This window comes from Camponotus vicinus, unplaced genomic scaffold (assembly GCF_025532165.1).
Source record: "Camponotus vicinus isolate PSW18456_S1 unplaced genomic scaffold, iyCamVici1.0 SCAF_7, whole genome shotgun sequence".
NCBI classification, from domain to species: Eukaryota; Metazoa; Arthropoda; class Insecta; order Hymenoptera; family Formicidae; genus Camponotus; species Camponotus vicinus.
In genome coordinates this window covers 10549210-10575048 of record NW_028141979.1, presented here as the reverse complement: position 1 = coordinate 10575048, position 25839 = coordinate 10549210, and the positions used below count along the sequence as shown (strand labels likewise).

At 36.0% G+C, this 25839-nt stretch overlaps 6 protein-coding genes and 1 long non-coding RNA gene across 12 annotated transcripts; 4 read left to right on the top strand and 3 right to left on the bottom strand.

Moving 5' to 3' along the window:
* Nucleotides 1-165: 165 nt before the first annotated feature.
* LOC145974438 (uncharacterized) lies at nucleotides 166-2033 on the top strand. Its single transcript, XM_083104279.1, has 3 exons — nucleotides 166-276; nucleotides 1236-1427; nucleotides 1804-2033. Exons 1-3 carry the CDS (start codon nucleotides 265-267, stop codon nucleotides 1894-1896), a joined length of 297 nt encoding a protein of 98 aa, XP_082960405.1. The 5' UTR covers nucleotides 166-264; the 3' UTR covers nucleotides 1897-2033.
* A 2768-nt stretch (nucleotides 2034-4801) lies between these two features.
* Nucleotides 4802-15714, top strand: LOC145975170 (uncharacterized). Of its 5 annotated transcripts, none has more exons than XM_083105456.1 (11): nucleotides 4802-5069; nucleotides 6978-7183; nucleotides 7860-8092; nucleotides 8167-8418; nucleotides 8746-9025; nucleotides 9187-9315; nucleotides 9519-10625; nucleotides 11334-12041; nucleotides 12317-12485; nucleotides 13263-13620; nucleotides 14625-15714. In XM_083105456.1, exons 5-11 carry the CDS (start codon nucleotides 8747-8749, stop codon nucleotides 14980-14982), a joined length of 3108 nt encoding a protein of 1035 aa, XP_082961582.1. In that variant the 5' UTR covers nucleotides 4802-5069; nucleotides 6978-7183; nucleotides 7860-8092; nucleotides 8167-8418; nucleotide 8746; the 3' UTR covers nucleotides 14983-15714. The 5 variants fall into 5 exon arrangements, with proteins under 5 accessions (XP_082961582.1, XP_082961579.1, XP_082961580.1 ...); XM_083105453.1 differs by having other exon boundaries at nucleotides 9145-9315; XM_083105455.1 differs by lacking the exon at nucleotides 4802-5069 and adding an exon at nucleotides 6005-6157 and having other exon boundaries at nucleotides 9145-9315.
* On the bottom strand, nucleotides 14629-17056 carry LOC145975175 (uncharacterized). The gene is made up of 3 exons (XR_014439904.1): nucleotides 16511-17056; nucleotides 15703-15782; nucleotides 14629-14978 (listed from the first exon to the last, which is right to left on the bottom strand). It is a non-coding gene; the product is annotated as an uncharacterized LOC145975175 (long non-coding RNA).
* Mrps34 (mitochondrial ribosomal protein S34) lies at nucleotides 16596-17634 on the top strand. Its single transcript, XM_083105461.1, has 2 exons — nucleotides 16596-17040; nucleotides 17113-17634. Exons 1-2 carry the CDS (start codon nucleotides 16855-16857, stop codon nucleotides 17515-17517), a joined length of 591 nt encoding a protein of 196 aa, XP_082961587.1. The 5' UTR covers nucleotides 16596-16854; the 3' UTR covers nucleotides 17518-17634.
* On the bottom strand, nucleotides 17205-18366 carry LOC145975174 (IQ domain-containing protein K). 2 transcript variants are annotated; one of them, XM_083105462.1, is made up of 4 exons: nucleotides 18211-18366; nucleotides 17986-18146; nucleotides 17783-17912; nucleotides 17205-17722 (listed from the first exon to the last, which is right to left on the bottom strand). In XM_083105462.1, the coding sequence occupies exons 1-4, from the start codon at nucleotides 18322-18324 to the stop codon at nucleotides 17645-17647; spliced, it is 483 nt and encodes a 160-aa protein (XP_082961588.1). In that variant the 5' UTR covers nucleotides 18325-18366; the 3' UTR covers nucleotides 17205-17644. The 2 variants fall into 2 exon arrangements, with proteins under 2 accessions (XP_082961588.1, XP_082961589.1); XM_083105463.1 differs by having other exon boundaries at nucleotides 17986-18122.
* Nucleotides 17901-21478, top strand: LOC145975171 (uncharacterized). The gene is made up of 4 exons (XM_083105459.1): nucleotides 17901-18649; nucleotides 18742-19722; nucleotides 19789-20097; nucleotides 21146-21478. Exons 1-4 carry the CDS (start codon nucleotides 18577-18579, stop codon nucleotides 21376-21378), a joined length of 1596 nt encoding a protein of 531 aa, XP_082961585.1. The 5' UTR covers nucleotides 17901-18576; the 3' UTR covers nucleotides 21379-21478.
* LOC145975172 (uncharacterized) lies at nucleotides 21459-25704 on the bottom strand. The gene is made up of 5 exons (XM_083105460.1): nucleotides 25323-25704; nucleotides 24487-24989; nucleotides 23966-24265; nucleotides 23355-23536; nucleotides 21459-22035 (listed from the first exon to the last, which is right to left on the bottom strand). The coding sequence occupies exons 1-5, from the start codon at nucleotides 25368-25370 to the stop codon at nucleotides 21536-21538; spliced, it is 1533 nt and encodes a 510-aa protein (XP_082961586.1). The 5' UTR covers nucleotides 25371-25704; the 3' UTR covers nucleotides 21459-21535.
* Between the last annotated feature and the right edge of the window lie 135 nt (nucleotides 25705-25839).

Genomic DNA, 25839 nt, shown 5'->3' with positions numbered 1-25839 from the left:
TATTTGGGGTGGGACATTAAAATGGTCACCCTATATATTGCAACGTCAGGATGCGCCGCTGCAATCCCTGTCTCGTCCGTCCCTGAGACCAGGGAGGAATGCGGTGGTACGGCAGTTAGAAACTTTTGTAGTACCGGACGAGTCTACTTTTTACGGTATCCCCCGAGACCTCTATAAGTACGAGGAGACGGAGGCCGGAGTGCACTGACGCAGAGTATCCCGCTCCCGAGTACATCCACGCAGAATCCTTGTCCAAAGTTCATCATGCTGCGATTCGTAAGTAGATCCGGTCGCGTCTACGATCAATTTCGCGATTTTTAATTTAAAAAATTATAGTGAGAAACTTTATGTATTAAAACTTTATATATTTAACTCTGCTTGAATATGAATTTGTTTACCGGAAGCGCGTTCATCACGCGCGCGCGCATGCGCTGGTTTACCCTCTGTTAACCTTCAGTCATGTTTTTCCTTACATTCAAAATTTTTGCAAATTCGTTTTGTGAGGTTTTTATGGTTTCCGAATTCGAACCTGATGTCAAATTTTCGATTTCAAAAAAATTCAAGATGGGGGATCCAATATGACAGAAAATTATAAATTTTAAAAATTATTAATTTTTTCCTTTAGTTCAGGTTCTAAAAACTCTTAGAGAGGAAGTTTTAAGAAAATACAATTATTAGTTTGAATTTAGAAAATATTGTATTTCTTATATAGAATTAATAACAAAATAAAAACGTAATAATAACGTAACAAAAACAACATGGCGGAAAATTCTGAAAAAATTCTGAAAAATACTTTAAAGTGTATCAAGTTCATAAAAAAAATTGCCTTTTGAATTGCTTAATAGATTAGTGGAAAATGCATTTCTCCGTGAAAAAGTACTAATTTTGACTTTAATTTTGTTTTTATATATCGTATTTTTACAATTAACAATTAATGTTTTCATATTTTTTTTTTTACACTTATTGATGTTCTAAGGACTTTTTAGAGAGTAGAAACAAAAATCCCGGTATTTATTATTAAAAAAACAGTTGAAAAAATGAAAAACTGTAAAGAAAAAGATAGGTCACCATGACACAAAAGGTTAAGCTTTCGGGGACGACGTTCGCGTCGCATGGACTCATTTGCCTCGCGCGATTCAACAGTTTACTTAAATTTGTCGACGTGCCAAAGTTTTCCAATTTAAATAGAAGGGAATTCTCCCCATGAAGCACTATACTTGCGCTATCATTTGCAGATCCTCGTCGTTGGTATTCTCGGCCTGGCCTGGTCCGCGCCAGCACCAGCCCCGAAAGCGCTCACCCTCGTCTCCGAGCTAAAAACCCCGGCATCGACCACCAAACTCGCGCCACTCGCCGTTGCGCCGATCGCCGCACCTGTCATTGCACCGATCTCCCGGATCGCGTACGCCGCGCCCGTTTTATCGCAGGTGGGTATCGCGCGGAAAGTTGGAGTGCAAATTCCCTCTGCATTGCATCCCGTTAAATATTTAAAAATCAATTTACGGGGGTAAAAAATGTTTAATTTTTCATAGCGATACAAAACCACTCGTGAGAGAGGTGGTTTTATAGGTAGCTCTTCGATTTAAAAATTCGAACGCTCGGGAAATTTACATTCAAAAATTATACCTGCGCTTAAAATTCCAGGTAATTTATGCACATTTGAAATATTTTAATTCCGCACCCCTTTTTTGTAAATGTTTGTTTTTGAGGTTATGTCTCATCATTACGATAAAATCGATCTCTCGAAAAATCGAAATCGACTATTCCTCATTTTATATTTTTTTCGTCTTTTATTTATTATAGGTATCACCGTACGCTTACACTTATTCCGCACCGATCGCCGAGATCCCGTCGAGTTACTCGATCGAGCAGCATGGGTACCATATTACCTACTGACCGAAAAAATCATCGGATCGGTAGCCGTCGACCTCAGTGAAGCCCGTGTGAAAGTTTGTGTAGCAGCTCGCAGCTTGTCTCCTCATCGATAATCATCGTCTATCGTGTAACCTCTCATCCACTCAAAAAAAAAAGAACTTGATGAAAGTTGCCGTGTTCATTTCGTGTACTCTCCCCTTCTCTCCACCTCCTCCCTTCTTCAATAATCTCGAATAAGATTTTAACAGTCTTCAGCTTAGTCATCTTCACTGGTCGTCATCCATCTAAGAGAAGAGATTACTAGGAATTCTTTTCTCAATCGGTGCGGCCTTATAAGAAATTCATGTACATTCGTGTACATTCTAGGAAATTTACGCGTTGCAATATTCCACACAATATTTCCAGAGAAGAGTCTATTAATGTCCTTAAATCACACCCCAGCAAACACCAAATAACAGTTATGTAATTGTTGATTAGGTTAGGTTACATAACATATAACAGTTATATAACAGTAATGTAACAGTTACATAACAGTTATGTAACTGTTATATTGTCGAGTGGGAAATTACTAACAATTATATAAATGTTACTTGGTGTTTGCTGGGGTGTGATTTAAGGACATTAATAGACTCTTCTGAGGTTAGGTTAGGTTAGGTTACATAACATAATAGTTATATAACAGTAATGTAACAGTTACATAACAGTTATGTAACAGTTATATTGTCGAGTGGGAAATTACAACTAACAATTATATAAATGTTACTTGGTGTTTGCTGGGGTGTGATTTAAGGACATTAATAGACTCTTCTCTGGAAATATTGTGTGGAATATTGCAACGCGTAAATTGCTGGGACGTTACGTGACGTTTATTATTTTCATCGTTCACGCTATATCGAGTCCATTTGCATTCCGGCACAAAAGAAAACGCTTAAGGATACCTGAATTGGGTCAAGACAATTCACGCGCGGTTTAACGCGGCGTGTGATCCGCGACGCGAAATTCCCAGTGTTACGAAAGGCTGCGGAAAACCCCTGTTACGTAACGCGCCAAGTGCGTGGCACGTGAAAGGAAATTGGCGGCAAGAGGCGTCGTTGGTCATCGATACGTGATGGGGAAAGAAAAGACTCTTTAGGATTTTTATTCAGTTTATTTTATCGTTTAGTCTTTCCGCTCTAAATAATTTCCCCGCGGGAGTCAAAGTGGGGGAAAATTGAAAATTCCCGCGCGATTCCGCCGAAATCGCGAAATTGCAAATTTCGTCTCGCGGTGAGAAACTACGGGATTCGCTGGGGCTGGAAAAACTCCCGGGAGATCCGAAACGGCGAGAAGCAGAAGGAAAAGTTCACTAATGCAATCGACCCTCGGAATATACGCGTCTGAAGGCACTTTCTCCCGGATCCTGAGTCTAACGATCTATGGGATGTAGACATCTTGACTACGATGCATCGTTTAAACCTCGAAATAACAGTCTTTTTTTATGCTTAATGTCGCAATCGCGTTCCGATTAACATGATATTTATTTCCTCCCAACGCGAGACGGAGGCGTCGTCCCTTTGAAAGTGCGCCTCTTCACTTTCTACCGCATGCTTGACTGAGAGTGAAAATTACTCTCCTACGTCAAGCGTGATGATCCAGGAGTCAAGGTCGATGCGCTTGACGAGAAGAAAGTACCCGGACTGGTACGCGAGACGCTCAATTTATTTCGGAGGAGCGATTGCAAGAAGATTCCGTGAACGAATGACAAAGAACCAGTTGCGATAGAAAAATTAATATTAATGTCCCTATAAATTATCATGAAAACAATTTAGGCTTATGACCACGAATTTACGAAATACAAAGTGTCTTCGTAGTATCTGCTTCTTGCGACATTAGTATCAAAGTTTCCTCTAAACATCTATTATTATTCGTCTTCAAAGTGGCTCCGGCGAGATGAAAGCGAGGTGATAATTTTTGCATAACTTTATTTTGACGAAAAACCCAAAATGACGTAAGATCATTTCGCTCGTACATTGAATTCATCGAGCTTTAAATATCCGACAACGGCAGTATTGCATTCGTATGAAATTGTTTCCTGTCTCTTACGTAACGTTGGAGCCACAAAGAAAATCAAGCTCGCGTGTTTTTTCACGAAAATTGTATAGTAAATCAATTTGGACCATGCAAATCTACTTTTTCGTATCCGAGGGGAATTTTTCATTGTTTGTTTCTTGATTTCAAAAGAGAGCAACTTGATAAAGATCAAACCGATTCGAACAGAAAAATTCGAATCTCTTTAATTGTTTTTACGAAACGTCTCTCAAGGGACGAAAAATAATTATTGCGATCAGAAATAATTATCATAATTGTTTTCGCTCACAATCGTTGTATTACAAGTATAAAGTCATTTTTGATATTATTAATCGGCGCAAATCTCGAAATAATTATGAAAATTAATCTATCTAAATTATTTAAATATTTTTAAATTGCATTAAGAATTGATAAAAATAAATTTCAATCAGTATTGTAAATATTAAAACGTGTTTAATGGAAAGCATGCAAAATATACTATCATTTTACTTTATAACAATACAGGATTAATAGGTTATCCGGTTATATAAATACCTTTTAAAGCCCCGATGTAAACTATACCGCATAGGAGAGTTTATTGTGTTTTTTCTCTCCGTATATTTTTCCGATAAATATTTTAAATATTATCGAAGAGAATACCAATTATAACGTGAACCACAGTTTCATGTACATCGGCATATTGTTTGCTGCTTTACATGGCTCGGAAAATAAGATATTATATATTTTAAACGAAAAAATGTGCTGCGTGTGTGCATGCGTGCATAAAGCACAATAAACTTTTAGCGTCTATGCAACAAAAAAGTAAGTATAACATTTTGGACACGCGTTGCATTGCTCAAGTTGTACCTTTTCCCACTCTCCTTTGTTTTATCCTCCAAAAGAAGCATCACAAGACGGATGTCCGTCTATGAAATGACTCACGAATTTACCCCACCGATAGTTTGAACGGTGGCCCAGCATCCCCGAAAGGGACGTGTATATAAGGTTCGAGGCGACTTGGGTAAAAGCACAGACGGCGACGTCGTGCACGGAGAAAGTGTTCGGTTAGAGAGCGAGAGTCCAAGACGTGGTCGCGAGCCGCTCGAGAAAATCAGTTTATCGCGAGTGCATCCGCAGACAACAGTCAGGTATGTGTTTTTTCAAACATTTAACAATAAATCGTTCTGATATTTTACAAATAAATAAGGAATTATCCCTTTTGCTTTTCTTTTTTTTTCTCTAGAGAAAAAAAAATAAAATTTAATATTTTAAAAATATATAAAATTTTCGAAAGTATCTCTATGCATATAGCTTTTGAGAATTTAACAATAAATCGTTCTGATATTTTACAAATAGCATAAATAAGGAATTATCCCTTTTGCTTTTCTTTTTTCTTTCTCTAGAGAAAAAAAATAAAATTTAATATTTTAAAAATATATAAAATTTTCGAAAGTATCTCTATGCATATAGCTTTTGAGAATTTAACAATAAATCGTTCTGATATTTTACAAATAGCATAAATAAGGAATTATCCCTTTTGCTTTTCTTTTTTCTTTCTCTAGAGAAAAAAAATAAAATTTAATATTTTAAAAATATATAAAATTTTCGAAAGTATCTCTATGCATATAGCTTTTGAGAAAAAAATATTAACAAATGATAAATTTTTCATTGTATGTAGATTTGGATTAATGTTTATGAATTGTTCCATTAGATGCAAAATTGATTCTGCAACAATATTGTAACCGGATATGACAATAAATATGATTGTAATATAACAAGTATATAACAATATATATACGAGTAATTGTTTCAATTATGACAGTCAAATTTTCGAAATTATAATGTTTTTAATTACGAAATGTAGATTGTAAAAATTAAATGTGGAATCTCATGTTTGATTATAGAGCAATTTGTTGTTTAACTTGACGAAAATATTATTTACTTTCAGAGAAAACAATATTTTTTCGAGCTTGATAAACAAGCAATATTTTTATTGATTACCGATTGGCAATATAATATTTATATCTTCATTACTGTTTGTTCAACAGATGATTTATATTAAACAACGATTTCTCCGATGTTTTTTTCTTAAAAATGCGCATATATATATCATAAAATATAAGATATGCGTGCTTTGTTAAAAATGGGAATGAAAAGGCATCGCCTACGCACGCTCCATCTCTATAGAAAACTTTCTCCTATTTAAATATACCGCCTTTGCTTTGTCCGTATTCAGGTTTGTCAGGCATATATCTGACCCAAATCATCTTTACATTTAGCTTTGCATAAATATTTAAAGATATCGCTATTTACGATCAATTATTGTTTCATTCAATCAGAGATTAAAAGAAAGAAACAATATACAAATTTTTTATAAATATTATTTTATTTGTAAATTTAAATATTTCTTGCACTTTATAAGTCTTGTTTAAATTTTATTTTTGAAAAAAGTCTTACACACAATCAAAATAAAAAACATAGTTTAATTCGAATAAAAATGATGACAATTTGAAAAAAATTAATTTAAAGTTTTTAATACATATTTCTTTATTCATAATAAAAAAATACTAAAAATTTCAAACAAGTCAAATTTTGAATGATTTAAAAAAGTCTTACACGCAATCAAAATAAAAAACATAGTTTAATTCGAATAAAAATGATGACAATTTGGAAAAAATTAATCTAAAGTTGTTAACACATATTTCTTTATTCATAATAAAAAAATACTAAAAATTTCAAACAAGTCAAATTTTGAATAATTTAAAAAAGTCTTACACGCAATCAAAATAAAAAACGTAGTTTAATTCGAATAAAAATGATGACAATTTGAAAAAAATTAATCTAAAGTTTTTAATACATATTTCTTTATTCATAATAAAAAAATACTAAAAATTTCAAACAAGTCAAATTTTGAATGATTTAAAAAAGTCTTACACGCAATCAAAATAAAAAACATAGTTTAATTCGAATAAAAATGATGACAATTTGAAAAAAATTAATCTAAAGTTTTTAATACATATTCTTTATTCATAATAAAAAAATACTAAAAATTTCAGACGAGTCAAATTTTGAATGAGTCGATTGATTTATGACGATATAATGGTTTTCCTCTATCTCGACCTACTTTAAAATAATTATTATAACAAGCATCGAGAGATGGTATAAATAAAACCAACTGCGTCATTCGCGATTGAAGGAAGTTTCGTTCACGAATATCAAAAATATCGATAAAGACGAATCGGCACTTTAATCAGATGTCAAGGCAAGTGGAAAGTAAAAAATTACAAGTGTCCGCGCGTACACAACACGTAATCACTTTCCCTGTCGTAGGCGATAAATGAAAGATGCGCCAACTAAGTTATGTATATCTTCGCCAAATATGACGGTTCCTCTCTAAGATTAGCGTATCAATCAATTATAAAGAAAGAAACAATATACAAATTTTTTATAAATATTATTTTATTTGTAAATTTAAATATTTCTTGCACTTTATAAGTCTTGTTTAAATTTTATTTTTGAAAAAAGTCTTATACACAATCAAAATAAAAAACATAGTTTAATTCGAATAAAAATGATGACAATTTGAAAAAAATTAATTTAAAGTTTTTAATACATATTTCTTTATTCATAATAAAAAAATACTAAAAATTTCAAACAAGTCAAATTTTGAATGATTTAAAAAAGTCTTACACACAATCAAAATAAAAAACATAGTTTAATTCGAATAAAAATGATGACAATTTGAAAAAAATTAATTTAAAGTTTTTAATACATATTTCTTTATTCATAATAAAAAAATACTAAAAATTTCAAACAAGTCAAATTTTGAATGATTTAAATCGTATACGAACGATTAGATTGTTTTTTTATTTCATTTAAAATTCAAATCATCCCACAAACGTCACGCTGCATTCGTTACGCAATTGCTTTTCCCATAGCCACAAAGTGATTTCGGAACGAATGAGATATATCTAAGGGAGAGATGAACAAGAAATGTCATGATTGTACGAACCGGTTAAACGACTTTCACCCAGCTTCCTCTCGCTTTCGTCGGTCCCATCTGTGTCTTACAAATTACACGCGTCTTCATGCAAGGTGACTTTAACCGATCCGGTTTCTAGGCCGTTACCGGAAACTACTATCTACGCGTGGAGATGAGATTGTTCCTCTAGTAAACAATAAAACTTATCTTTACGAACAATGAAAGATATCGAAGGAACTTGAAGTGATGGATTGAAATTTTAGATGGATAATTTATGCCAAAAATGTGTCTTGTTCACACGAAATCCGATATTGACCCGACATATATCGAGCTATATCGTGGTCGCAGTGTACATACAATAAAACCAAATGGAGAAAGGTGAGATACACTTTCACGTGGAATTGCAGCTGGCACTCACGGAGAAACTGTCGAGAGATTCTCACGATAATTGAGGAATAGAAAATCTCAAAGGGCTTTGCGTCAAGACTAAACAGTGGCGAAAGCTGATAAAAAACGTAATAAAAGGATTAATGCGTCAAATTAAATTAAAACAATAGATTAGAGATAGAAAATCTCGAAAAATATTTATATAATATTTATATAATATTTTTATAATATTTATATAATATTTATAATTTATTTATTTAATAAAACTTTATTAATATAAATTATAAAAAAGAATAAAGAGATGATAAAATATAATCTGTTATAGATTTGATAAGATGATAGATTATGGTAAGATTTGTAAAAAGATAAAATTGAAAAGAAAGCTTCATCATATTCATGATCGCAAGATTAAAAAATGACACATAAAAGTAGGTCTTGCTCGTTATTCATTACAGGATGAGGACGCATTTCATCCTGATAGCTTGCTTGGCAATAGCGAACGGGGCACTTTGTACTCAAGTGTATGAAACGCCGAGTGACTCCTCGCAACAACAATGGCAACCGTGGAAGAACCAAGACTCAATTCAAGTCTCGAACGAGGAACAAGAGAAATATCATCCTGTCACGTTCGACGACTCTGATACGCAACAGAAGGAATCGCAACAATCGTTGGTATATAACGCGAATATTCAATCAGGCGCCAGCGGAGTCGCCCAAGTACTCAGTGAACAATCGGTAAGGATTGCGCAATACTTTCAATATTAAACATAAAATGTGTGATTAAAATTAAAATGAAATTTTGCAAATATCAAGTTTTGCGTCTAGAATATTCCTAAGATGTTGCTTAATTACAGATCGAATCTGTAATTGACAACATTCTCGTATCCAATCGACAGGGTCGCAATCTCGAGGGTTACGAAGAAATCTACTCTGATCCTGACGTAAAAAATGCCCTTCAACTTGGCAACGATACCATCGCGCGCACTTACATCAAGGACAAACTCTGCTCTTTCGGTTTGATCAACGTAAGTTGTGTAAAAAAATAGCGCTTTTTATAAATAATAAAAATATTAATATCCAAAGTGTGTCTTTTCTCTCTTTCTTTATAGTTGAAAGTTACATGTCGATACAGATTCTTAAACGTTCTTGCAAACTACGATTTATCTATTAAATCCTGGTTTTCATGTGACTCAAGTCCGTTTCTAACAACGTATCACTTTCTTTATAGTGCGAGGACACGGAAGAACGGCGTCCTTACTATTCCCCACATCGCGACATTTACCCACACGACGTCATTTACGCTCAACCGGTGAATATTAAGCCGGTGGGCCGTCCACTTCCGGCTGTACCCGTCAAACGACCTTACGGCCCCGCGAAGCCAGTGCCACTGCCTCCAAGTTTCGGCTCTCCGCTGGGACCCAACGTGTATCCTGGACCAGGACCGACGTTTGGTAGGCCCCCGACTGGCTTCGTCGGACCTTATCCTGGATACAAGAAACCCGGTTTCCCTCCTTCATTCGCATCCAAACCTACATACGAATCTAGCGATATTGAACCTGATTTCGAGGACAAGTTCATCGACAAGAAACAGGTAGTTCTGCATCAACCGGGCTCCTCGGCCCTTCAGCAACACGTTCACCATCATTATCATCACGGAGACACCAGCGTAAACTCTGGCATCGCACCCAATCCCGTTGTAATTCCATCGTCTCCTGTGCTCGGTGGTGGCGGAGGCCTGGGCAACTATGGCTACGGAAACGGCGGCACTTATGGCAGCTCGTTCAACGATTTCGAGGATTACAAGAAAGCGTTCAAGATCAAAACGCCCGCGAGCAACAGCGGTCCGTCTGTCTCCTCCGAGAAGGGCTACGCTAATCGTTATCCTGTTTACGAAAAGCCGAATGGCAAGCAGTTCAGCGGTTCCACTGGACAATATGGTTCCAATAATCAGTTCGCGGGTAGCGGTAATTTCCTGAATAACGATTATCAGTTCAACAACGGTGATAGCAACTATGGTGCCGCGTCCTACGAGGATTGCGTGTGCGTACCGTACGATCAATGCGCCACGATTAATCACGTGGGCCGCAAGGACGATCTCTACCTGGCAATTGATCCGCGTAATCTTGACAAGGACATCGAAGCCGAAACCGTCGAGGTAGTGATCACCGATGAAAACGGCACCATGAGCGTCGTGCGAGTGCCCAAGGGAGCAAACGAGACTGAGCAGATTGAACAGGCGAAAAACGAGCAGACGAAGGAAGCCGAGGCGAAAGTTACGAAGCGGAATCGCAGAGATGTCAAGCACGCTATCAAGGACGACAAGCAGATAGAAGAAGTAAGTCGACTCGGAACTCTCTCTCGCTTTTCTTGTAAGTTTCGAGCGGACGATATGGCAATCGATGTTTCGAAGAAGTGTAAATTATTAAGCCTCTCGACTTATATTTACCGTCCCAGACAGCACAAAAAGGCCAAAAGATGTCTTAAAGACGTCTAAGAGACTTTAAGACGTCTTTAAGTCGTCTTTTAGATGTCTTTTGGACATGTGTGCTGTCTGGGGTGCTACTAACATCTTCAGATTAAGGTAATATCTAAATTTAAATTGAAACTATCGAGAGATTAAAATTAAATTTAAACCAAATTAACTAATCGAACCACATCGAAAGCTCGACTCATCGATTGAATTATCGGACATGTGAAAAATGCATGCTATTATATGTAAGCGTTACCGTTCTAACACGTCACTCAGTTTGACACGCTCAGTCGATCGATTCGTCCTAGATGCAACCATGCAATTAGACGAATTAGAATCAATAAATTAGAAGTCGCCGTAACAAGGGACATCGAAACTCGTGTGATCTGGGTCAAACAAACACTTCTAACAAAGCGCGAGCGAGGGGAGCGAAAAACGGCGAGAAAGTCTAGTTGGCCTATAATCTCGACGTGACTAATCCTCCCGAAAAAAAAAAAAAAACGAGAGACGGAGACACATAGAGACTGCTCTACGGTTCTCCACGTGAATTTGTTCGACTCTCTCTCGTTGCAGAGACTGACGGTGGACAATCTGGACACCTCGAAACTGAACGTCAAGCCGACCTGGGGCGTCAGCTTCGGCCTACCGCAGACCGGTGGTCCGATCGCGCCCCACTCTGGTAATCCCCTGGGGATCCCGGGGTACACGCCAGGCTATGGGCCAATTGGTGGACAGGGCATAAATCTAGGTCCGGTTTCCGTGAATCCGCTCGTAGCGGTGCAAGTTACCAAAGACGAGTACGGCGAGAAGGTCGTTAAGCCATACGTAAATCTCCACGTGACACCCAATCCAGGACTTATTCACAAACTAGGCCATCTGCTGGCTTACAAGAAGTACGGCCTGTACGGCGGGCATTACGGCGGAAACGACGCGGTTTACGCTCCCCATTATCACACGCATCACGAGAAACCGATCTATCATTATCCGTCGAGACCTCCGTTCTATCCGTCCTACGGCGTTCATCATCACCAGGGCGAGCACTATCCGACGTATCACAAGCCTCACCACCACGGCGGATATTATCCTTCCTACGATAAAGACGATAATGACGATGATGATTACGATTATCCGGACGATTACGCGGATGATTACTATAGGAACGCTCGCGCGAAAGATAGACAGTCCTCGAAGGATTCTTCAACCGATGAACGACGGACGAGCGGGAAGATTACCTTCTCAAATAGAAGGAAACGCAATACGTTTAACGAAACGAGGTCAGAGGTAAGGACCGTTCGCTTCGCTTTGACGAGCAGCTTTAATCGGTTGGTGATAGGTGATAGAGCCGCTGCGTAAGTAATTAGGCTGTCGGCGGATGACAGAGGACGACCACGTGGTGATACCGACTCTGCGAACTTACGAACGCGAGACTGTCAAACTGAGCGCCAGCATTGCATAGTACAGATAAAAGTCGAGAACACATGCGATAAGTAAAACTCGTGCGTCCTTGAGATTCCGACTCGAAGAGCGTCGATTAACCGACCTGTTTCTATTCGCAGAGACGATACGACAGACGCCCGTCGGTTTGCGGTTCTCATCACGTCTGCTGCGAGAAATCGCACATAATAGGAGCACGCCCGCGACCCGGTCAATGCGGAGTTAGGAACACACAAGGCATCAATGGCCGCATCAAGACCCCGGTCTACGTCGATGGAGATTCTGAATTCGGTACGTGATTCCTAATGCAATTCATCGAATGAATGGCATTTAGTAGGCAAGAGACCATCTGTCGAGTTAAGGACAAAATATATTTTAGGAAGATATTTCATTGAGATAGAAAGTTATTATTTTTTTTTCTTCTCAAGGATAGCAAACGTTTAGCTAGATATTATCATTTCTCGATTGTAAACAGACTTTAATAATATGTGTGCGTAAAAAAATTTTGAAAAATTAAAAAAATAAAAAATTTTTTTTGTTCTTGTCGTAAAGTACTCTTGAAGCCGTTTAACTTTTAATTTGAAAATTTTTTTCTATCTCTTATAGTTTCTGAAATATTCGTCTCGAAAGAAAAAAACCGATTTTTTTCAAAGGGGTGTTTTACCCCCTAGACACGCGTATGGGCACGTATAAAAAAATACGTGTCCCTTATTTTTGTCTAGAAAACAACATATTAAAAGCTCATCAAAATCGGAGGGGGACACTTCCGTGTCTACACCAAAAAAGCAGCTGTTATTATTATAAATTTAAAAATATTATATTAAATATTATATCATATTAAATTTCAAAAATATTAATTAAATTTGTTAGTTGAATTTTAAAAGTTTTTATCCGACACATTTTATAAATTTCCTAGATGAAATATTAATTTGTACGTATTATATCATTTCATATATACTCGTACAATATTGAAAATATATTAAATTGTTTTAATATTGTTATAAAATTAAAAATCATATTTAATTATAAAATATAATATTCTATTATATGAATCGCGCGATTCCTCAGGTGAATACCCGTGGCAAGTCGCTATCCTGAAGAAGGATGCTAAGGAAAGCGTCTACGTCTGCGGAGGGACATTGATTTCATCGCGTCACATCATCACCGCCGCTCATTGCGTGAAGACTCACGCCGGTCGTGATCTTCGTGCTCGATTGGGTGAATGGGACGTGAATCACGACGTCGAATTCTACCCCTACATAGAACGCGACATCGTCAGCGTTTACGTGCATCCCGAATTTTATGCCGGTACTCTCGCAAACGACATCGCCATTCTCAAACTGGACCACGACGTCGATTTCGGAAAGAATCCTCACATTAGCGCAGCCTGTCTGCCGGACAAACACAACGACTTCACAGGAGCAAGGTACGTTCCTCCCCAATCTGCAAAACGCGAGTCGCGAATTATAAGGGAATTATTATTATCGCGAATTAAAAATTCAGAATTGATAAATTCAAATTTTCATGATTTAAATTTGTTAGAAAAATAATTTATTACAATATGAAAAAAAAATTTTGTAAGAGACTAGCCTAACCTAACCTAGCATTTAGAGATTAAAAAATAATCGCAAAATTTATGTCCTCAAAATATTTTCATTGATAAATTTAAAATTAAGTATATTATTACACACAAATTCAGAATTGATAAATTCAATTTTTTATGATTTAAATTTGTTAGAAAAATAATTTATTACGATATGAAAAAAAAATTTTGTAAGAGACTAGCCTAACCTAACCTAGCATTTAGAGATTAAAAAATAATCGCAAAATTTATGTCCTCAAAGTATTTTCATTGATAAATTTAAAATTAAGTATATTATTACACACAAATTCAGAATTGATAAATTCAATTTTTTATGATTTAAATTTGTTAGAAAAATAATTTATTACGATATGAAAAAAAAATTTTGTAAGAGACTAGCCTAACCTAACTTAGCATTTAGAGATTAAAAAATAATCGCAAAATTTATGTCCTCAAAGTATTTTCATTGATAAATTTAAAATTAAGTATATTATTACACACACTATTAAGAATTCGTATAAATTAAATTCGATAAATTTTAAAATATTAAAGCGTGTGATAAATATTATTAAACTAATCATATCTCAATTTTCTTAATAATTTTCTCAATAATTTTTTTAACTTATAATATATGTCATATGACGACTCATTTAATTACTACTCAAATATTATTATTAGTAGCACACATCAATAAAATCACTAAAAAAAAGTGATAAAAAGATTGTGCACAATTAATCTAAAAAATCCTCTGTAAAAATGAAATAACTATGAATCCCGGCCAAATATGTTTATAAAAAGACGTAGCACGTCCCCATTGAAATCTAACAACAAATCACGATGCGTGACAGGTGTTGGACCACCGGCTGGGGCAAGGACGCCTTCGGCGACTACGGCACGTATCAGAACGTACTGAAGGAGGTGGACGTACCTGTGGTGAGCAATCGCGTCTGCGAGCAGCAGATGAGACGGACGCGGCTCGGGCCCAGCTTCAACCTGCACCCGGGCTTCGTCTGCGCCGGCGGCGAGGAGGGCAAGGACGCTTGCAAGGGCGACGGCGGTGGCCCGATGGTCTGCGAGCATCACGGCCGCTGGCAACTGACCGGGGTGGTTTCCTGGGGCATCGGCTGCGGTGAGGCCGGCATCCCCGGAGTTTACACGCGCGTCTCCCATTACCTCGACTGGATCCGTCAGATCGTCGACTACTAGGGGAGAAAAATTGATCGATGAGTAAAAAAAAAATGTCGATCGCGTAAAAAAAAAATTTAACGGAATCTCTCATCAAGTTTCGCGAGATCGAGCAGTCTTTGTCACCCCGATGCGTAAAATTCTGTCAGTGATTTCGATAACTCGGGACATTTCAATTACGATCGTAGAGAAAGACACAAGAGAGAGATATATATTTATATACTTATTATATTTATATTTTGAAATGTGAGCCCAGCAAACACCAAGTAACATTTATATAATTGTTAGTTGTAATTTCCCACTCAACAATATAGTTGTTACATGTTATGTAACAGTTACATAACAGTTATGTAACAGTTATATTGTTGAGTGGGAAATTATAACTAACAGTTATATAACTGTTATTTGGTGTTTGCTGGGAATTTTATTTTTGTGCGAGCAAATTTTGTTAAGAATCGCCATCTTAAAAAAGATATATATATATATTATTTAAATAACTTATGTCTCTATTCGTTTAGATTAAGCATTTTCTTTTATTTAAATATCTAACTTATTGTATATAATGAATAAGAGAGATCTAGATCGCGTGTGTCAAGTTATGTTTCTGCGCCGATTAACAATAATACACGCATATAATTCGCGAAATATGATTCGAGTGTTCGGATCGTTGAGTAATGCATTTTCTTTGCAAGCTTATATATTTATCTCAATTTATAATATAATATAAATAAATTCTCATACCTACACATGTGTATTCTTCCCCTCTTTTGTCTCTCGGTGTGTAACTTTGATCTCTGTCGAGGGGTATCTATAGGATTTTCCTGCAATTAATAATTGCCGCAAAAATAAATAAACATAAGAGAATCTTGAGAGATTAAGTGTAAGATAAACAATCATTTTTCTCCGTGAAACATTCAATTTTCGCTACTTCGCGGTGCAACAAGTGCAATCAAATTTTTCAAGAAAATTGGAGGGCAGGAAGATTTCGAAAAATATGACATTTTCGAAAAATCTGATTACACTATTAAAAAGTACGTTAAAAATTAGAATAATAGAACTTTTATTTGAAACTTTTTTTCGTCTCTTTTACCGGTTCGATAATATTCATTCAAAGATATAAAAACTGATTTTTTTCAAGGAAGAGATACGTATTTTTTATATGGCCATTAAGGGGGCGTTTCACCCTCTGAAATTTTAGAAACTTTTTATAATTTAAAAAAAAAATTTATGAAGAAAATTAAAAAAAATATATCAGTTTTATTCAAATTTTTTAATATTATTTTTAAAAAAATTATAGAATAAAAAATCTCAGAATATTTAACATTTATATACATAAGAAATTTTAAAAATTCATTTACGGTAAAAATGTGAAATATCTTCATTCTTCCTCTGAAGATTTTTGAAAAGTGTGTCAATTCGTATAGAAAATCTTAAAATTTCAGAGAAAGTTTCAGAATTATTTATAGAAAATCTGAAAATTTTTATGAGAAATTCTACAAATAATTTTCTTCAGGATTATTTTGACCTAAAAAAAAAGACACTCGCATACCTTTCCTTACAAGTTTGAATCGCCGAACATGGCCGAGCCTATCCGAGGATGTCCGAAGATACATTTGCGATTATTAGCGCCATCTGTGGTCGCTCTTCGAACTAAGAAAAGATACATTAATCTAACCTCTCTCGTCGTATTATTTATTATTATTTCCAATAGACGTGATTTTCGTGAAATAGACTTTACTCCTAATATCGTGTCTCACGAATAATAGAAGCTATCGTTGACAAGACGAAGTGACTTCATATGTCAAGTCAATCGAGCAGAGAAAAATCCGCGACGAGCAGCGACCGGTCGACGATTGTATCTGTTGCAAATTAACGCGAATTTCACCGGTTACGATGCCCGTAAAATTCATCGGTCGCACGACAGACTTTAAGGGGAAACCCTTATGGGAGATTCTGGGAAATTTGAAGAACTTCGGTGTCGGGAGGCTCGTGGTAAGGAATCGCTTCCAAAGGTATCCCGAGGCCTGTTACATGAAGATACTGAAAGTCGCAGCGATGCCTCTGCCCGACAAGCCTCACGTGAGTATTAATCAAAAATGACGATCTTAATCATATTCTTATATTGCAACATTCTGACATGATTTATTTTAGACTGACCGTAAAGTCATGGTACTTGTCGAGAGAGTCTTCCGCGGTTTTAAAAGCCCAAAACCTGTTCAGCTGGACTCTGCGACTTACAAGGCTGATTATATGTTGATACCCAAAGATCAGGAGCATTTGTATCTTGAGAATAACAAGTTGCCAGAGGAGAAAATCTTACCTAGAACGACAGATCTCCCACCGTTACTTTCGCAAATCATAGTGCGTCAGATGAAGGCGAGAGGAGACAAAGTGTCCGAGGAGCCAAAATTGACTCTTAAATATAACTTTGATGGGGGAAGCATTAAGAGTTACAGATTAGCCGAGGAGGGTGAAAGTCCTACGGTGAAACTGAATTTTAGTGTAGACGAGTCTAGTGTTCTTTTCCCAAAGTTAGAAGAGACTACATCTAAGTGAGAATATATATTTAATTTTTATAGAATTAAAAGAATAAATATCTGACAAATAAGTTCTGAAAAGTTATGCGATAAATTGTTTGAAGCGATAAAAAAAATATATACATATAATGAAGAATCCAACATTGTTAAAGCTCTGCTTTATTGAAAGTATATGTATAATCAAGTTCAGGAGAAGAATTGTCCATTTTCTCTGTACGCACGACCTACAATTTACGTGAATGTCATTATATATTTTATTTTTTTCCTTTCAATCATATGGATACCTTCCAAAATTGGCGCATCTCCTCAACGTCTGCTCTTTTTCTAACGAGCCAACCACGAACATATCTCTGTATATATAAAGCAGCTTCTTCTTTACTCCACAGCCATGATTTTGGATAAATTGGCCTAGGACTAAAAAATAATTAAAAAATAATTTCATAACAAAATTCATATTAAGAAAGGGCAAGATATTTTCTTTTCTTACTGTGATTTTAGCCATAGTTTAAATTGCGGTATGTCAAACACATTTAGCCATGTGCACAATCTACTTGGATGACGCGAATTTCGATTCCAAAGGATCTCTGCGAGATAATCCAATCCATTGAAAGAGCATTTGTGTGTCTGTAAAGCGTGGTACACTCTTTTCTAAGGTATATTTTGCGCATTGAAAAAGTATCCATAGTACAATTATCTAAAAATAATATCATACTTCTAAAGCATTTCGACGATCTGCTTCAACTAACATCTCTTCCATTGCACTTAATAAAATGGGGAATATATATTTTTTTAAGTAATCTGGAACGCTTTCCAAGGATGAAGTCATCGTTTCGTTTGCTTGTCAAAAACTTTATGAATCTATGAAATGAATATAGGGACAAGTCAATTATAAATAAATTATCTTGAATGTCAAAATTGCTTGTCAACTTTATAATAGATAAGAGAAGCGAATAGATGATGTTGAAGAAAATTGGAAATCTCCACATCACATTTCTTTAATTTCATTACATCATAAAATTTATTTCATATATAAATATGTAATATAGTTCAGAAACAGGGCATTATATATAATTTCTAAATGTCCAGTGAATCTGTAAGAAATGAGTGTCCTCCAACTTGTCCTACAGTGAAGAAATACATTCGTGCAGCAAGTATATCATTTTATAAAATATTTTAAAACGCGTTATTAACCAGTTTTTTTTTTAAACAAAATTTCAATTCTTATCTTTACAAAATAAAATAGTCGAGAAAGCCCCTTGGCTGTTGGATGAAATTTTTCCGCCTGTATATCCACGACTTTTACCGGATGTTACCCAAGAAGTACAAGAAGAGGTGATCGACGTAGTTTATGAAAGACCAACCGATTATGATGAAAAAATTGAAGAGATACCATTTAAAACGATAGAAGATATCGTCGAAGTAAAACCTGTCCAAGAAGAAGTCGAGGAAATAAAAATTGTCCAGGAACCAGCTGTCATTCCGACAGAAGGGATAGCAGATCGTGATGAAGAGGAAATCGATTTAGTTGAAGAAGAATTCCCGATTGTCCAGGAACCAGCTGTCATTCCAACTGAAAGGATAACAGATCGTGATGACGAGAAGATCGATTTAGTTGAAAAAGAAGAATTCCCGATTGTCCAGGAACCAGCTGTCATTCCAACTGAAAGGATAACAGATCGTGATGACGAGAAGATCGATTTAGTTGAAAAAGAAGAATTCCCGATTGTCCAGGAACCAGCTGTCATTCCAACTGAAAGGATAACAGATCGTGATGACGAGAAGATCGATTTAGTTGAAAAAGAAGAATTCCCGATTGTCCAGGAACCAGCTGTCATTCCAACTGAAAGGATAACAGATCGTGATGACGAGAAGATCGATTTAGTTGAAGAAGAAGAACTGCCGATTGTTCAGGAACCAGCAATTATCCCGACAGAAAGGATAGCGGATCATGATGATGAAAAAATCGATTTGGTTAAAGAAGAAGAGATTGTCCAGGAAGCCGCGATCATTCAGGAACGAGCTGCCATCCCGGTCGAGAGGGATTATGATGAAGATCGTGATGAAGAAAAAATCGATTTAATTAAAGAAAAGGAATTAGTGACTGAAATAACTGTAGCGGAAAAGATACCGGTTGAAAAACCTGAAATCCTCGATGAAGATGAAATCGAGCGAGTGGCAACTGCAAAGATCGAGCTGGAATTGCCGCGAGAATTAGAAGAGTATTGTAATTAAGAGTAATAAATTTTCTTAAAGAAATTCGATTGACGCTAATTTCAAATAATAATTTCAGTTGAACCAGAAAAGCCTGTAGAATATGACGAAGACGAAGAAGGCCTTACTGACTATGAAAAATTTATCTACGAGGAATTGCAGGAGTCTCTGCCCGCCATAATAGCGAAGGAAATTCCGAAGCCGAGAGAGATGCGTCCAGAAATTCCCAGGAATGCGGTGTATGAGAAAATCGATCGCGATGTAGAACCTGAAGAACGACGAGCTGAAGAAGAAGAAGTACCTACCAAAGTGAAGCGAATCGTCTCGCGCAAACCTGTAACTGCAGATGTTTGCGATGAGACGTGCCCTTTAGTAAAGAAGCAGAAAGGCGAGTTAGCTTATTTTTAGGAAGAGAAAACTTTATACAGGGTGTCCCATTTTAATGTCCCACCCCAAATAACTTTCTTATTTTTAATTTTAGAAAAAGATGTTTCAGACAAAAGTTGTATGGTTTCAAGCGGGACATAAGGCGGTGTCATTAGTTTGACCTTGAATAGTTACTTGAAGGTCACGTAAAGGTCACCTTCAATTTTTTAAACGGAACTGCCTACTTTTTATTGCATATTCTTGCAGCTCATCTCGAGAGCTTTCCAAAACACTATAATTAAGTTAATTTTCATTAAGTACTTTCCGAGTTATGAGACTTGAAGTAATTTCTCAATTTTACATAAACCATAAAATATCTAGTAAAATATTCATTTTTCGATTATCTTATCTTAATACTTTTATTTACAAAATAATGAGAGTAATCAATTGGTGTAAAGGAAACACATAATTATTTCGAAGAAAAAATATGTAATTTGCAATTAACAATTACATATTTTTTCTTAAAAACAACTGTGTGTTTTCTTTACACCAATTGATTTCTCTCATTATTTTGTACATAAAAGTATTAAGGTAAGATAATCGAAAAATGAATATTTTACTAGATATTTTATGGTCTATGTAAAATTAAGATATTATTTTAAGCCTCATAACTCGAAAAGTACTCAATGAAAAAATACTTTATTATAGCGTTTTGGAAAGCTCTCGAGATGAGCTGTAAGAATATGCAATAGAAAGTAAGGGGTTTCATTTAAAAAATGGAAGGTGACCTTTACGTGACCTTGAAGCAACTATTCAAGGTCAAACTAATGACACTACCTTATGTCCCCCTTGAAATCATACAACTTTTGTCTGAAACATCTTTTTCTAAAATTAAAAATAAGAAAGTTATTTGGGGTGGGACATTAAAATGGGACACCCTGTATAGTACTGTCGTTTTTTAGAAGTATTGATTCTTCTTCTTCTTCTTCTTCCTCTTAAGGAAATCTATACGTATCGTTTATATGTTTATCATTTTGCATTTTATAAATGGAAATTCCTTCGCATTACAGAACGCTTTATGCGCAAATTGAAGGAACGGCAGCGGATCGTAGATTATTATTATCTGACAAAGGGCTTCAACTATTTCGAAGACGTATGCACGTGCTCTCTGGCTTGCATGGTGTACACTCTGAGCAGGGATCCGTTCATGAGAAGCGTATTCGCGTCTCTCGCATTGTTTGCGGTTGGATTAAAGCTGTGCTCCGAGCTGGATGCGTGGGAGATGCCAAATCGCGTCTCATGAGATCAAATATCAATACCAGCGTTGTATAATCATTATTAAAACCTCCTATAAAATTGCCGCGACAGACATAAATATGAAAATAAATTAAAAATTATGATATGATATATTAGCAATCATCAATATACACATTTTTAGTTTTATCTTTATTAAACATTGTTCAGGATTTTATTATCCTTTGGCGAAACGAAGTCTTAATGATCCGCAATAATGCGATTAGCGCGAGTAACGTCACCGCCAACAACAGGATCGCTAAATAATAATTTTGCGAGACGCGTGATTCGTATTTTGGAAGAAGTACTCGCAGGATTATGTCATCCTGCCATTCGGCGGTATTGTTTCCATCAGGAACATTCCTGGCGCGTCTAACGTGGCCGGCAGGACAATCCAGGACGCAATCCACAGGCTCCAGACACGCCATCGCCTTCACGGTGAGAGAAATTTCGTCGGTCTCCTTCATACCCTCGAACATAAATGCCTGGAAGATTAGGTAGCTCTCCAATGACGAGGCCATGTATTGTTCCCGAGGACAGATTTCGCGTACATCTGAATTTAAGCAACCCTCCTCGTTCAGGATCCACAGGCTGTTGACAACCTTCTGTTGCTGTCTCTCTTCCACATAGTGCATCGTCACTTGACCAATCTTGGAGTATTGCCAGCCTTGGAAGGATAACAGTAAAAATTGGAATCGTATAATTAAGATATTTTCTGCACCATTCACTTATGGAAAAAAAAGAGAGAGAATTTATGATGTTATTCTATATGTTTTCATCTATATGTTTGATTTGATTGATACAATTCTAATTTTCACCTATGTTGACTTAATATTGATTAATCCTTATATTAATTATACAGGATGCTTCATTTTAATCGCCCCAAGAAAATATCTCGAAAAATATGGAAGATACGGAAAAATGTTTTAGATAAAAGTTGTTTGGTTCGAAAGAAGACATAAGATGGTGTCATTGGTCTGATCTTGAGTGAATGTGCCAAGGTCATATGGAGTTCAACTTTATTTTTTTTAATAGAATCCTCTATTTTTATTGCATATTCTTTAGCTTATTTCGAGAGCTTTTCAAAGCACTATAACAAAGTATTTTTTCATGAAGTACTTTTCGAGTTGTGAAGCTTAATAATTTCTTAATTTTATAGAAACTATAAAATATTTCGTAAAATATTCATTTTTCGATTATCTTACCTCAATACTTTTGTGCACAAAATAATGAGAGGAATTAATTGATATCAAGAAAACACATAGTTGTTTTCAAGAAAAAATATGCAACTGTTAATTTGCAAATTACATTTTTTTTAAACAACAATATGTTTTTTTACATCAATTGCTTCCTCTCATTATTTTATGCATAGAAATATTGAGCTAAGATCATCGAAAAATGAATATTTTACGAGATATTTTGTAGTTTATATAAAATTAAGAAATGTTATTTCAATTCTTTCTCATAACTCGAAAAATACTTAATAAAAAAATACTTTATTATAGTGTTTTGAGAAGCTCTCGAGGTAAACTACAAGAATATGTAATAAAAAAATAGGGGATTACATTTAAAAAAACAAAGTTGAATTCCATATGACCTTCACACATTCACTCAAGATTAAACCAATGACATCATCTTATGTTACCCTTCGAACCAAACAACTTTTGTCTGAAACGTATTGTTTTTCCGTATTTTTCATATTTTCGAGATATTTGCTTGAGGCCATTAAAACGAAACACCCTATATATTATATATATATATATATATATATATATATATATATATATAATTTAATAAAATTATACTAAATTAATTAATATCTAATATCTTTGTTACGTGTCTTTCTTCGGCTAAACTTATCGATTTAGGAGACTGCAAGTTACACAAAGTCCCTGTCGGAGTTTCAGAAACACCATTCGTCTTACTAAAGGAATAAAAATGTGTACGATCCTATCACTGTGCTACTCAGCGCTCTAATGCGCTTACCGTCATCACCGTTGACTAACACGCGCAGCAAAATCTCTTCGCCGAGGACGACAGTACCGCCTGATTGTATCCTTGTGTCGAAAATGTTTTCCGAGTTGTAAGTCTTCCTAAACAGTCCCACATCCACGTCCAGAGCGTTCTTGGAACCGCCGTTTAACATGCTCGGAACGTTTCTCGCCTTCCTGAAAGCAACATATATATAATATATCCCAACAAATCCAAGTAACATTTATATAATTGTTAGTTGTAATTTCCCACTCAACAATATAACTGTTACACGTTATATTCAGATATACATCCCAGCAAACACCAAATAATAGTTATATAACTGTTATTTGGTGTTTGCTGAGATGTATATCTGAACCCAGCAAACACCAAGTAACAGTTATATAATTGTTAGTTATAATTTCCTACTCAACAATATAATTGTTATCTAACACATAACAGTTATATAACATGTAACAGTTATATTGTTGAGTAGGAAATTATAACTAACAGTTATATAACTGTTACTTGGTGTTTGCTGGGAATACAACTCAGCATTCCCCATCAGATGAAAGCTCTCATTTTTGCCGCCTTCCACCGGAAGATAAACGACGTATCTTTCTTACACTTCCAAAGGTTTCACGCTGATCCGCTTCGTATGATACGCGATTCTGTCCTGCGTTTTACATCGCAAAGTCACCCTGTGGTCGTCCCTCAAACGCAGACCGGAAATCACTGGGAATCTCAGCTCGAGACAGTACGATCGGTTGCCGTCCACGGAACAATCAACGACCCCGCAATTCCAGACCTGATCCCTCTCGAAATTAATGCGATAAGAATCCCTGGCTGCTGCCACTTGACAGGTTTCACGTATCACGTTATCTATCACCGGCGGAGCCAAGTTTCTCGGTGCTTTGATGGATGCTCTGTGATAGCCCCAACCGTGTGGTACACATGCAAAAAATAATCCAAATCTAACTCGAATAAATATGATAAACTTGTTCAAGTTTAATAATCAATTATTCTAATCTATTAGTTATGTTTAATCTCTCTTCTTTTGTTCCATTGTTTATATTATATGTAAAAAATGTGTGAAAAAAGGAACACAATGCTGAGAGTCGGGTCGTAATAGAGTGTCCCAAATTACCTGAAGAACAATTCTCCCGCGTTCTGACAAGACATCTCTTCCACGTTGATGTGATTTGCGAAGGATGTCGGTGTTTCGAGAGCAGGATGAGAAGGAGGAGGATGAGGAGACTGGGTTGTAGTCTGTCGAGAGTGTTTGCCTTGTGGAAAAGTGGGTCGACGATGATGTTGGGGTGCCTGTAACCCGGCGCTCCCTAGATACCTCGTGTCTTGCAAACCCTTGCGCGTGAGGGCTCGCAAGGAATCCCGGTCAGGGAGATGATACAGTGCATTGGAATAGTTTCTAATCTCGTTCGTTCCTACCACATTTCTATTATCGATCACTTCCGGCAAGGAGAAATCCGGAATCGAAGCTGGAGGTAAATAGCCGTCGTTCTGGAGTAACGCTACCTTAGACATGTTGTATCTACGATGGAAATTTACAAAGACCGCGTTCCGAGATTCTAATCCCTTCGCAAAATTCCCCGAGGACATCGCGCTGACGAAGAAGAGCCATCGATATATCTACAAGCATCACCTCAAATCAAAATACTAAAATCGCGTTTAATTTAATAAATTATTTAATTTGTCATTATACATTACAATACGAATATATGGGTATAAAGTAAAATTCTATTTCGTGCAATTGATATAATTTAAATTTTTCAACTTGATGCTATACAAAACAATTTTTTTCAATATACTAGGAGTGAAAATTAGATATAAATATTATTAAAAAATTATAAAAAATGTATTATAAAAAAATTATAAAAATTTTAATATAAAAAAATTATAAAAAAATATAAAAATATTATAAATTGTACAAATTATAGTTGAAGGAAATTTCAAGATAATCACCTGCGTTGAATACATTTTGTACCGCGAATCATAACACGGTCGAGACATTTTCAATTTGAATAGCGGAATGCAACTGAAGACTGATGAAATCGCGGGTGGGCTTTTAAAGCCCGCAAGCTTAACACATCTTTACGAAACCGGACCCCGATGTGGTCATTGTTCCTCACCGACCGATGAACAAGCATCAACATCGATGGTCGAACATCGGTGGTCAGTCCATTTAATAGGTTTCGTGATTTGCTTGACGATCGAGTACTTAGCATAAAACATCGTTCGCATCCTCGATTTTAACGCGGGTGCCATTAATAACGATAACGGCGAGATATGTCGTCCTCCCTCTCTCCATTATACGTATCTCGGTCAATTTGGGTCAAAGCGTCTCTCTCTCTCTTTCTCCTTCTGTGACTTGCATACGATCACACGGTTCATCCATTTCCAGATTTCGGTCTAACATCGCCGGCGTTATATGTTTCTTTTTGCGCCGTTTAATTTTTTCCTCTATTAAGAAAATATTTTA

What these genes read in the sequence shown, in the direction of transcription:
- LOC145975170 (XM_083105454.1), top strand. Translation starts at nt 8,747, where the DNA reads ATGAGGACGCATTTCATCCTGATAGCTTGCTTGGCAATAGCGAACGGG. An exon ending in CGATGGAGATTCTGAATTCG is followed by an intron (nt 12,486 to 13,262) that starts GTACGTGATTCC and finishes GCGATTCCTCAG; the next exon opens with GTGAATACCCGTGGCAAGTC. An exon ending in AACGACTTCACAGGAGCAAG is followed by an intron (nt 13,621 to 14,624) that starts GTACGTTCCTCC and finishes GATGCGTGACAG; the next exon opens with GTGTTGGACCACCGGCTGGG.
- Mrps34 (XM_083105461.1), top strand. Translation starts at nt 16,855, where the DNA reads ATGCCCGTAAAATTCATCGGTCGCACGACAGACTTTAAGGGGAAACCC. An exon ending in CTCTGCCCGACAAGCCTCAC is followed by an intron (nt 17,041 to 17,112) that starts GTGAGTATTAAT and finishes GATTTATTTTAG; the next exon opens with ACTGACCGTAAAGTCATGGT.
- LOC145975171 (XM_083105459.1), top strand. Translation starts at nt 18,577, where the DNA reads ATGTCCAGTGAATCTGTAAGAAATGAGTGTCCTCCAACTTGTCCTACA. An exon ending in GAAATACATTCGTGCAGCAA is followed by an intron (nt 18,650 to 18,741) that starts GTATATCATTTT and finishes AAAATAAAATAG; the next exon opens with TCGAGAAAGCCCCTTGGCTG. An exon ending in GCGAGAATTAGAAGAGTATT is followed by an intron (nt 19,723 to 19,788) that starts GTAATTAAGAGT and finishes TAATAATTTCAG; the next exon opens with TTGAACCAGAAAAGCCTGTA.
- LOC145974438 (XM_083104279.1), top strand. An exon ending in CCGCGCCCGTTTTATCGCAG is followed by an intron (nt 1,428 to 1,803) that starts GTGGGTATCGCG and finishes TATTTATTATAG; the next exon opens with GTATCACCGTACGCTTACAC.
- LOC145975172 (XM_083105460.1), bottom strand. Translation starts at nt 25,370, where the DNA reads ATGTCTCGACCGTGTTATGATTCGCGGTACAAAATGTATTCAACGCAG. An exon ending in ACAAAATGTATTCAACGCAG is followed by an intron (nt 24,990 to 25,322) that starts GTGATTATCTTG and finishes TGATGCTTGTAG; the next exon opens with ATATATCGATGGCTCTTCTT. An exon ending in AGCGTGAAACCTTTGGAAGT is followed by an intron (nt 23,537 to 23,965) that starts GTAAGAAAGATA and finishes TGTTGCTTTCAG; the next exon opens with GAAGGCGAGAAACGTTCCGA.
- LOC145975174 (XM_083105462.1), bottom strand. Translation starts at nt 18,324, where the DNA reads ATGACTTCATCCTTGGAAAGCGTTCCAGATTACTTAAAAAAATATATA. An exon ending in AAACTATGGCTAAAATCACA is followed by an intron (nt 17,913 to 17,985) that starts GTAAGAAAAGAA and finishes ATTATTTTTTAG; the next exon opens with TCCTAGGCCAATTTATCCAA. An exon ending in AGATGCGCCAATTTTGGAAG is followed by an intron (nt 17,723 to 17,782) that starts GTATCCATATGA and finishes CGTAAATTGTAG; the next exon opens with GTCGTGCGTACAGAGAAAAT.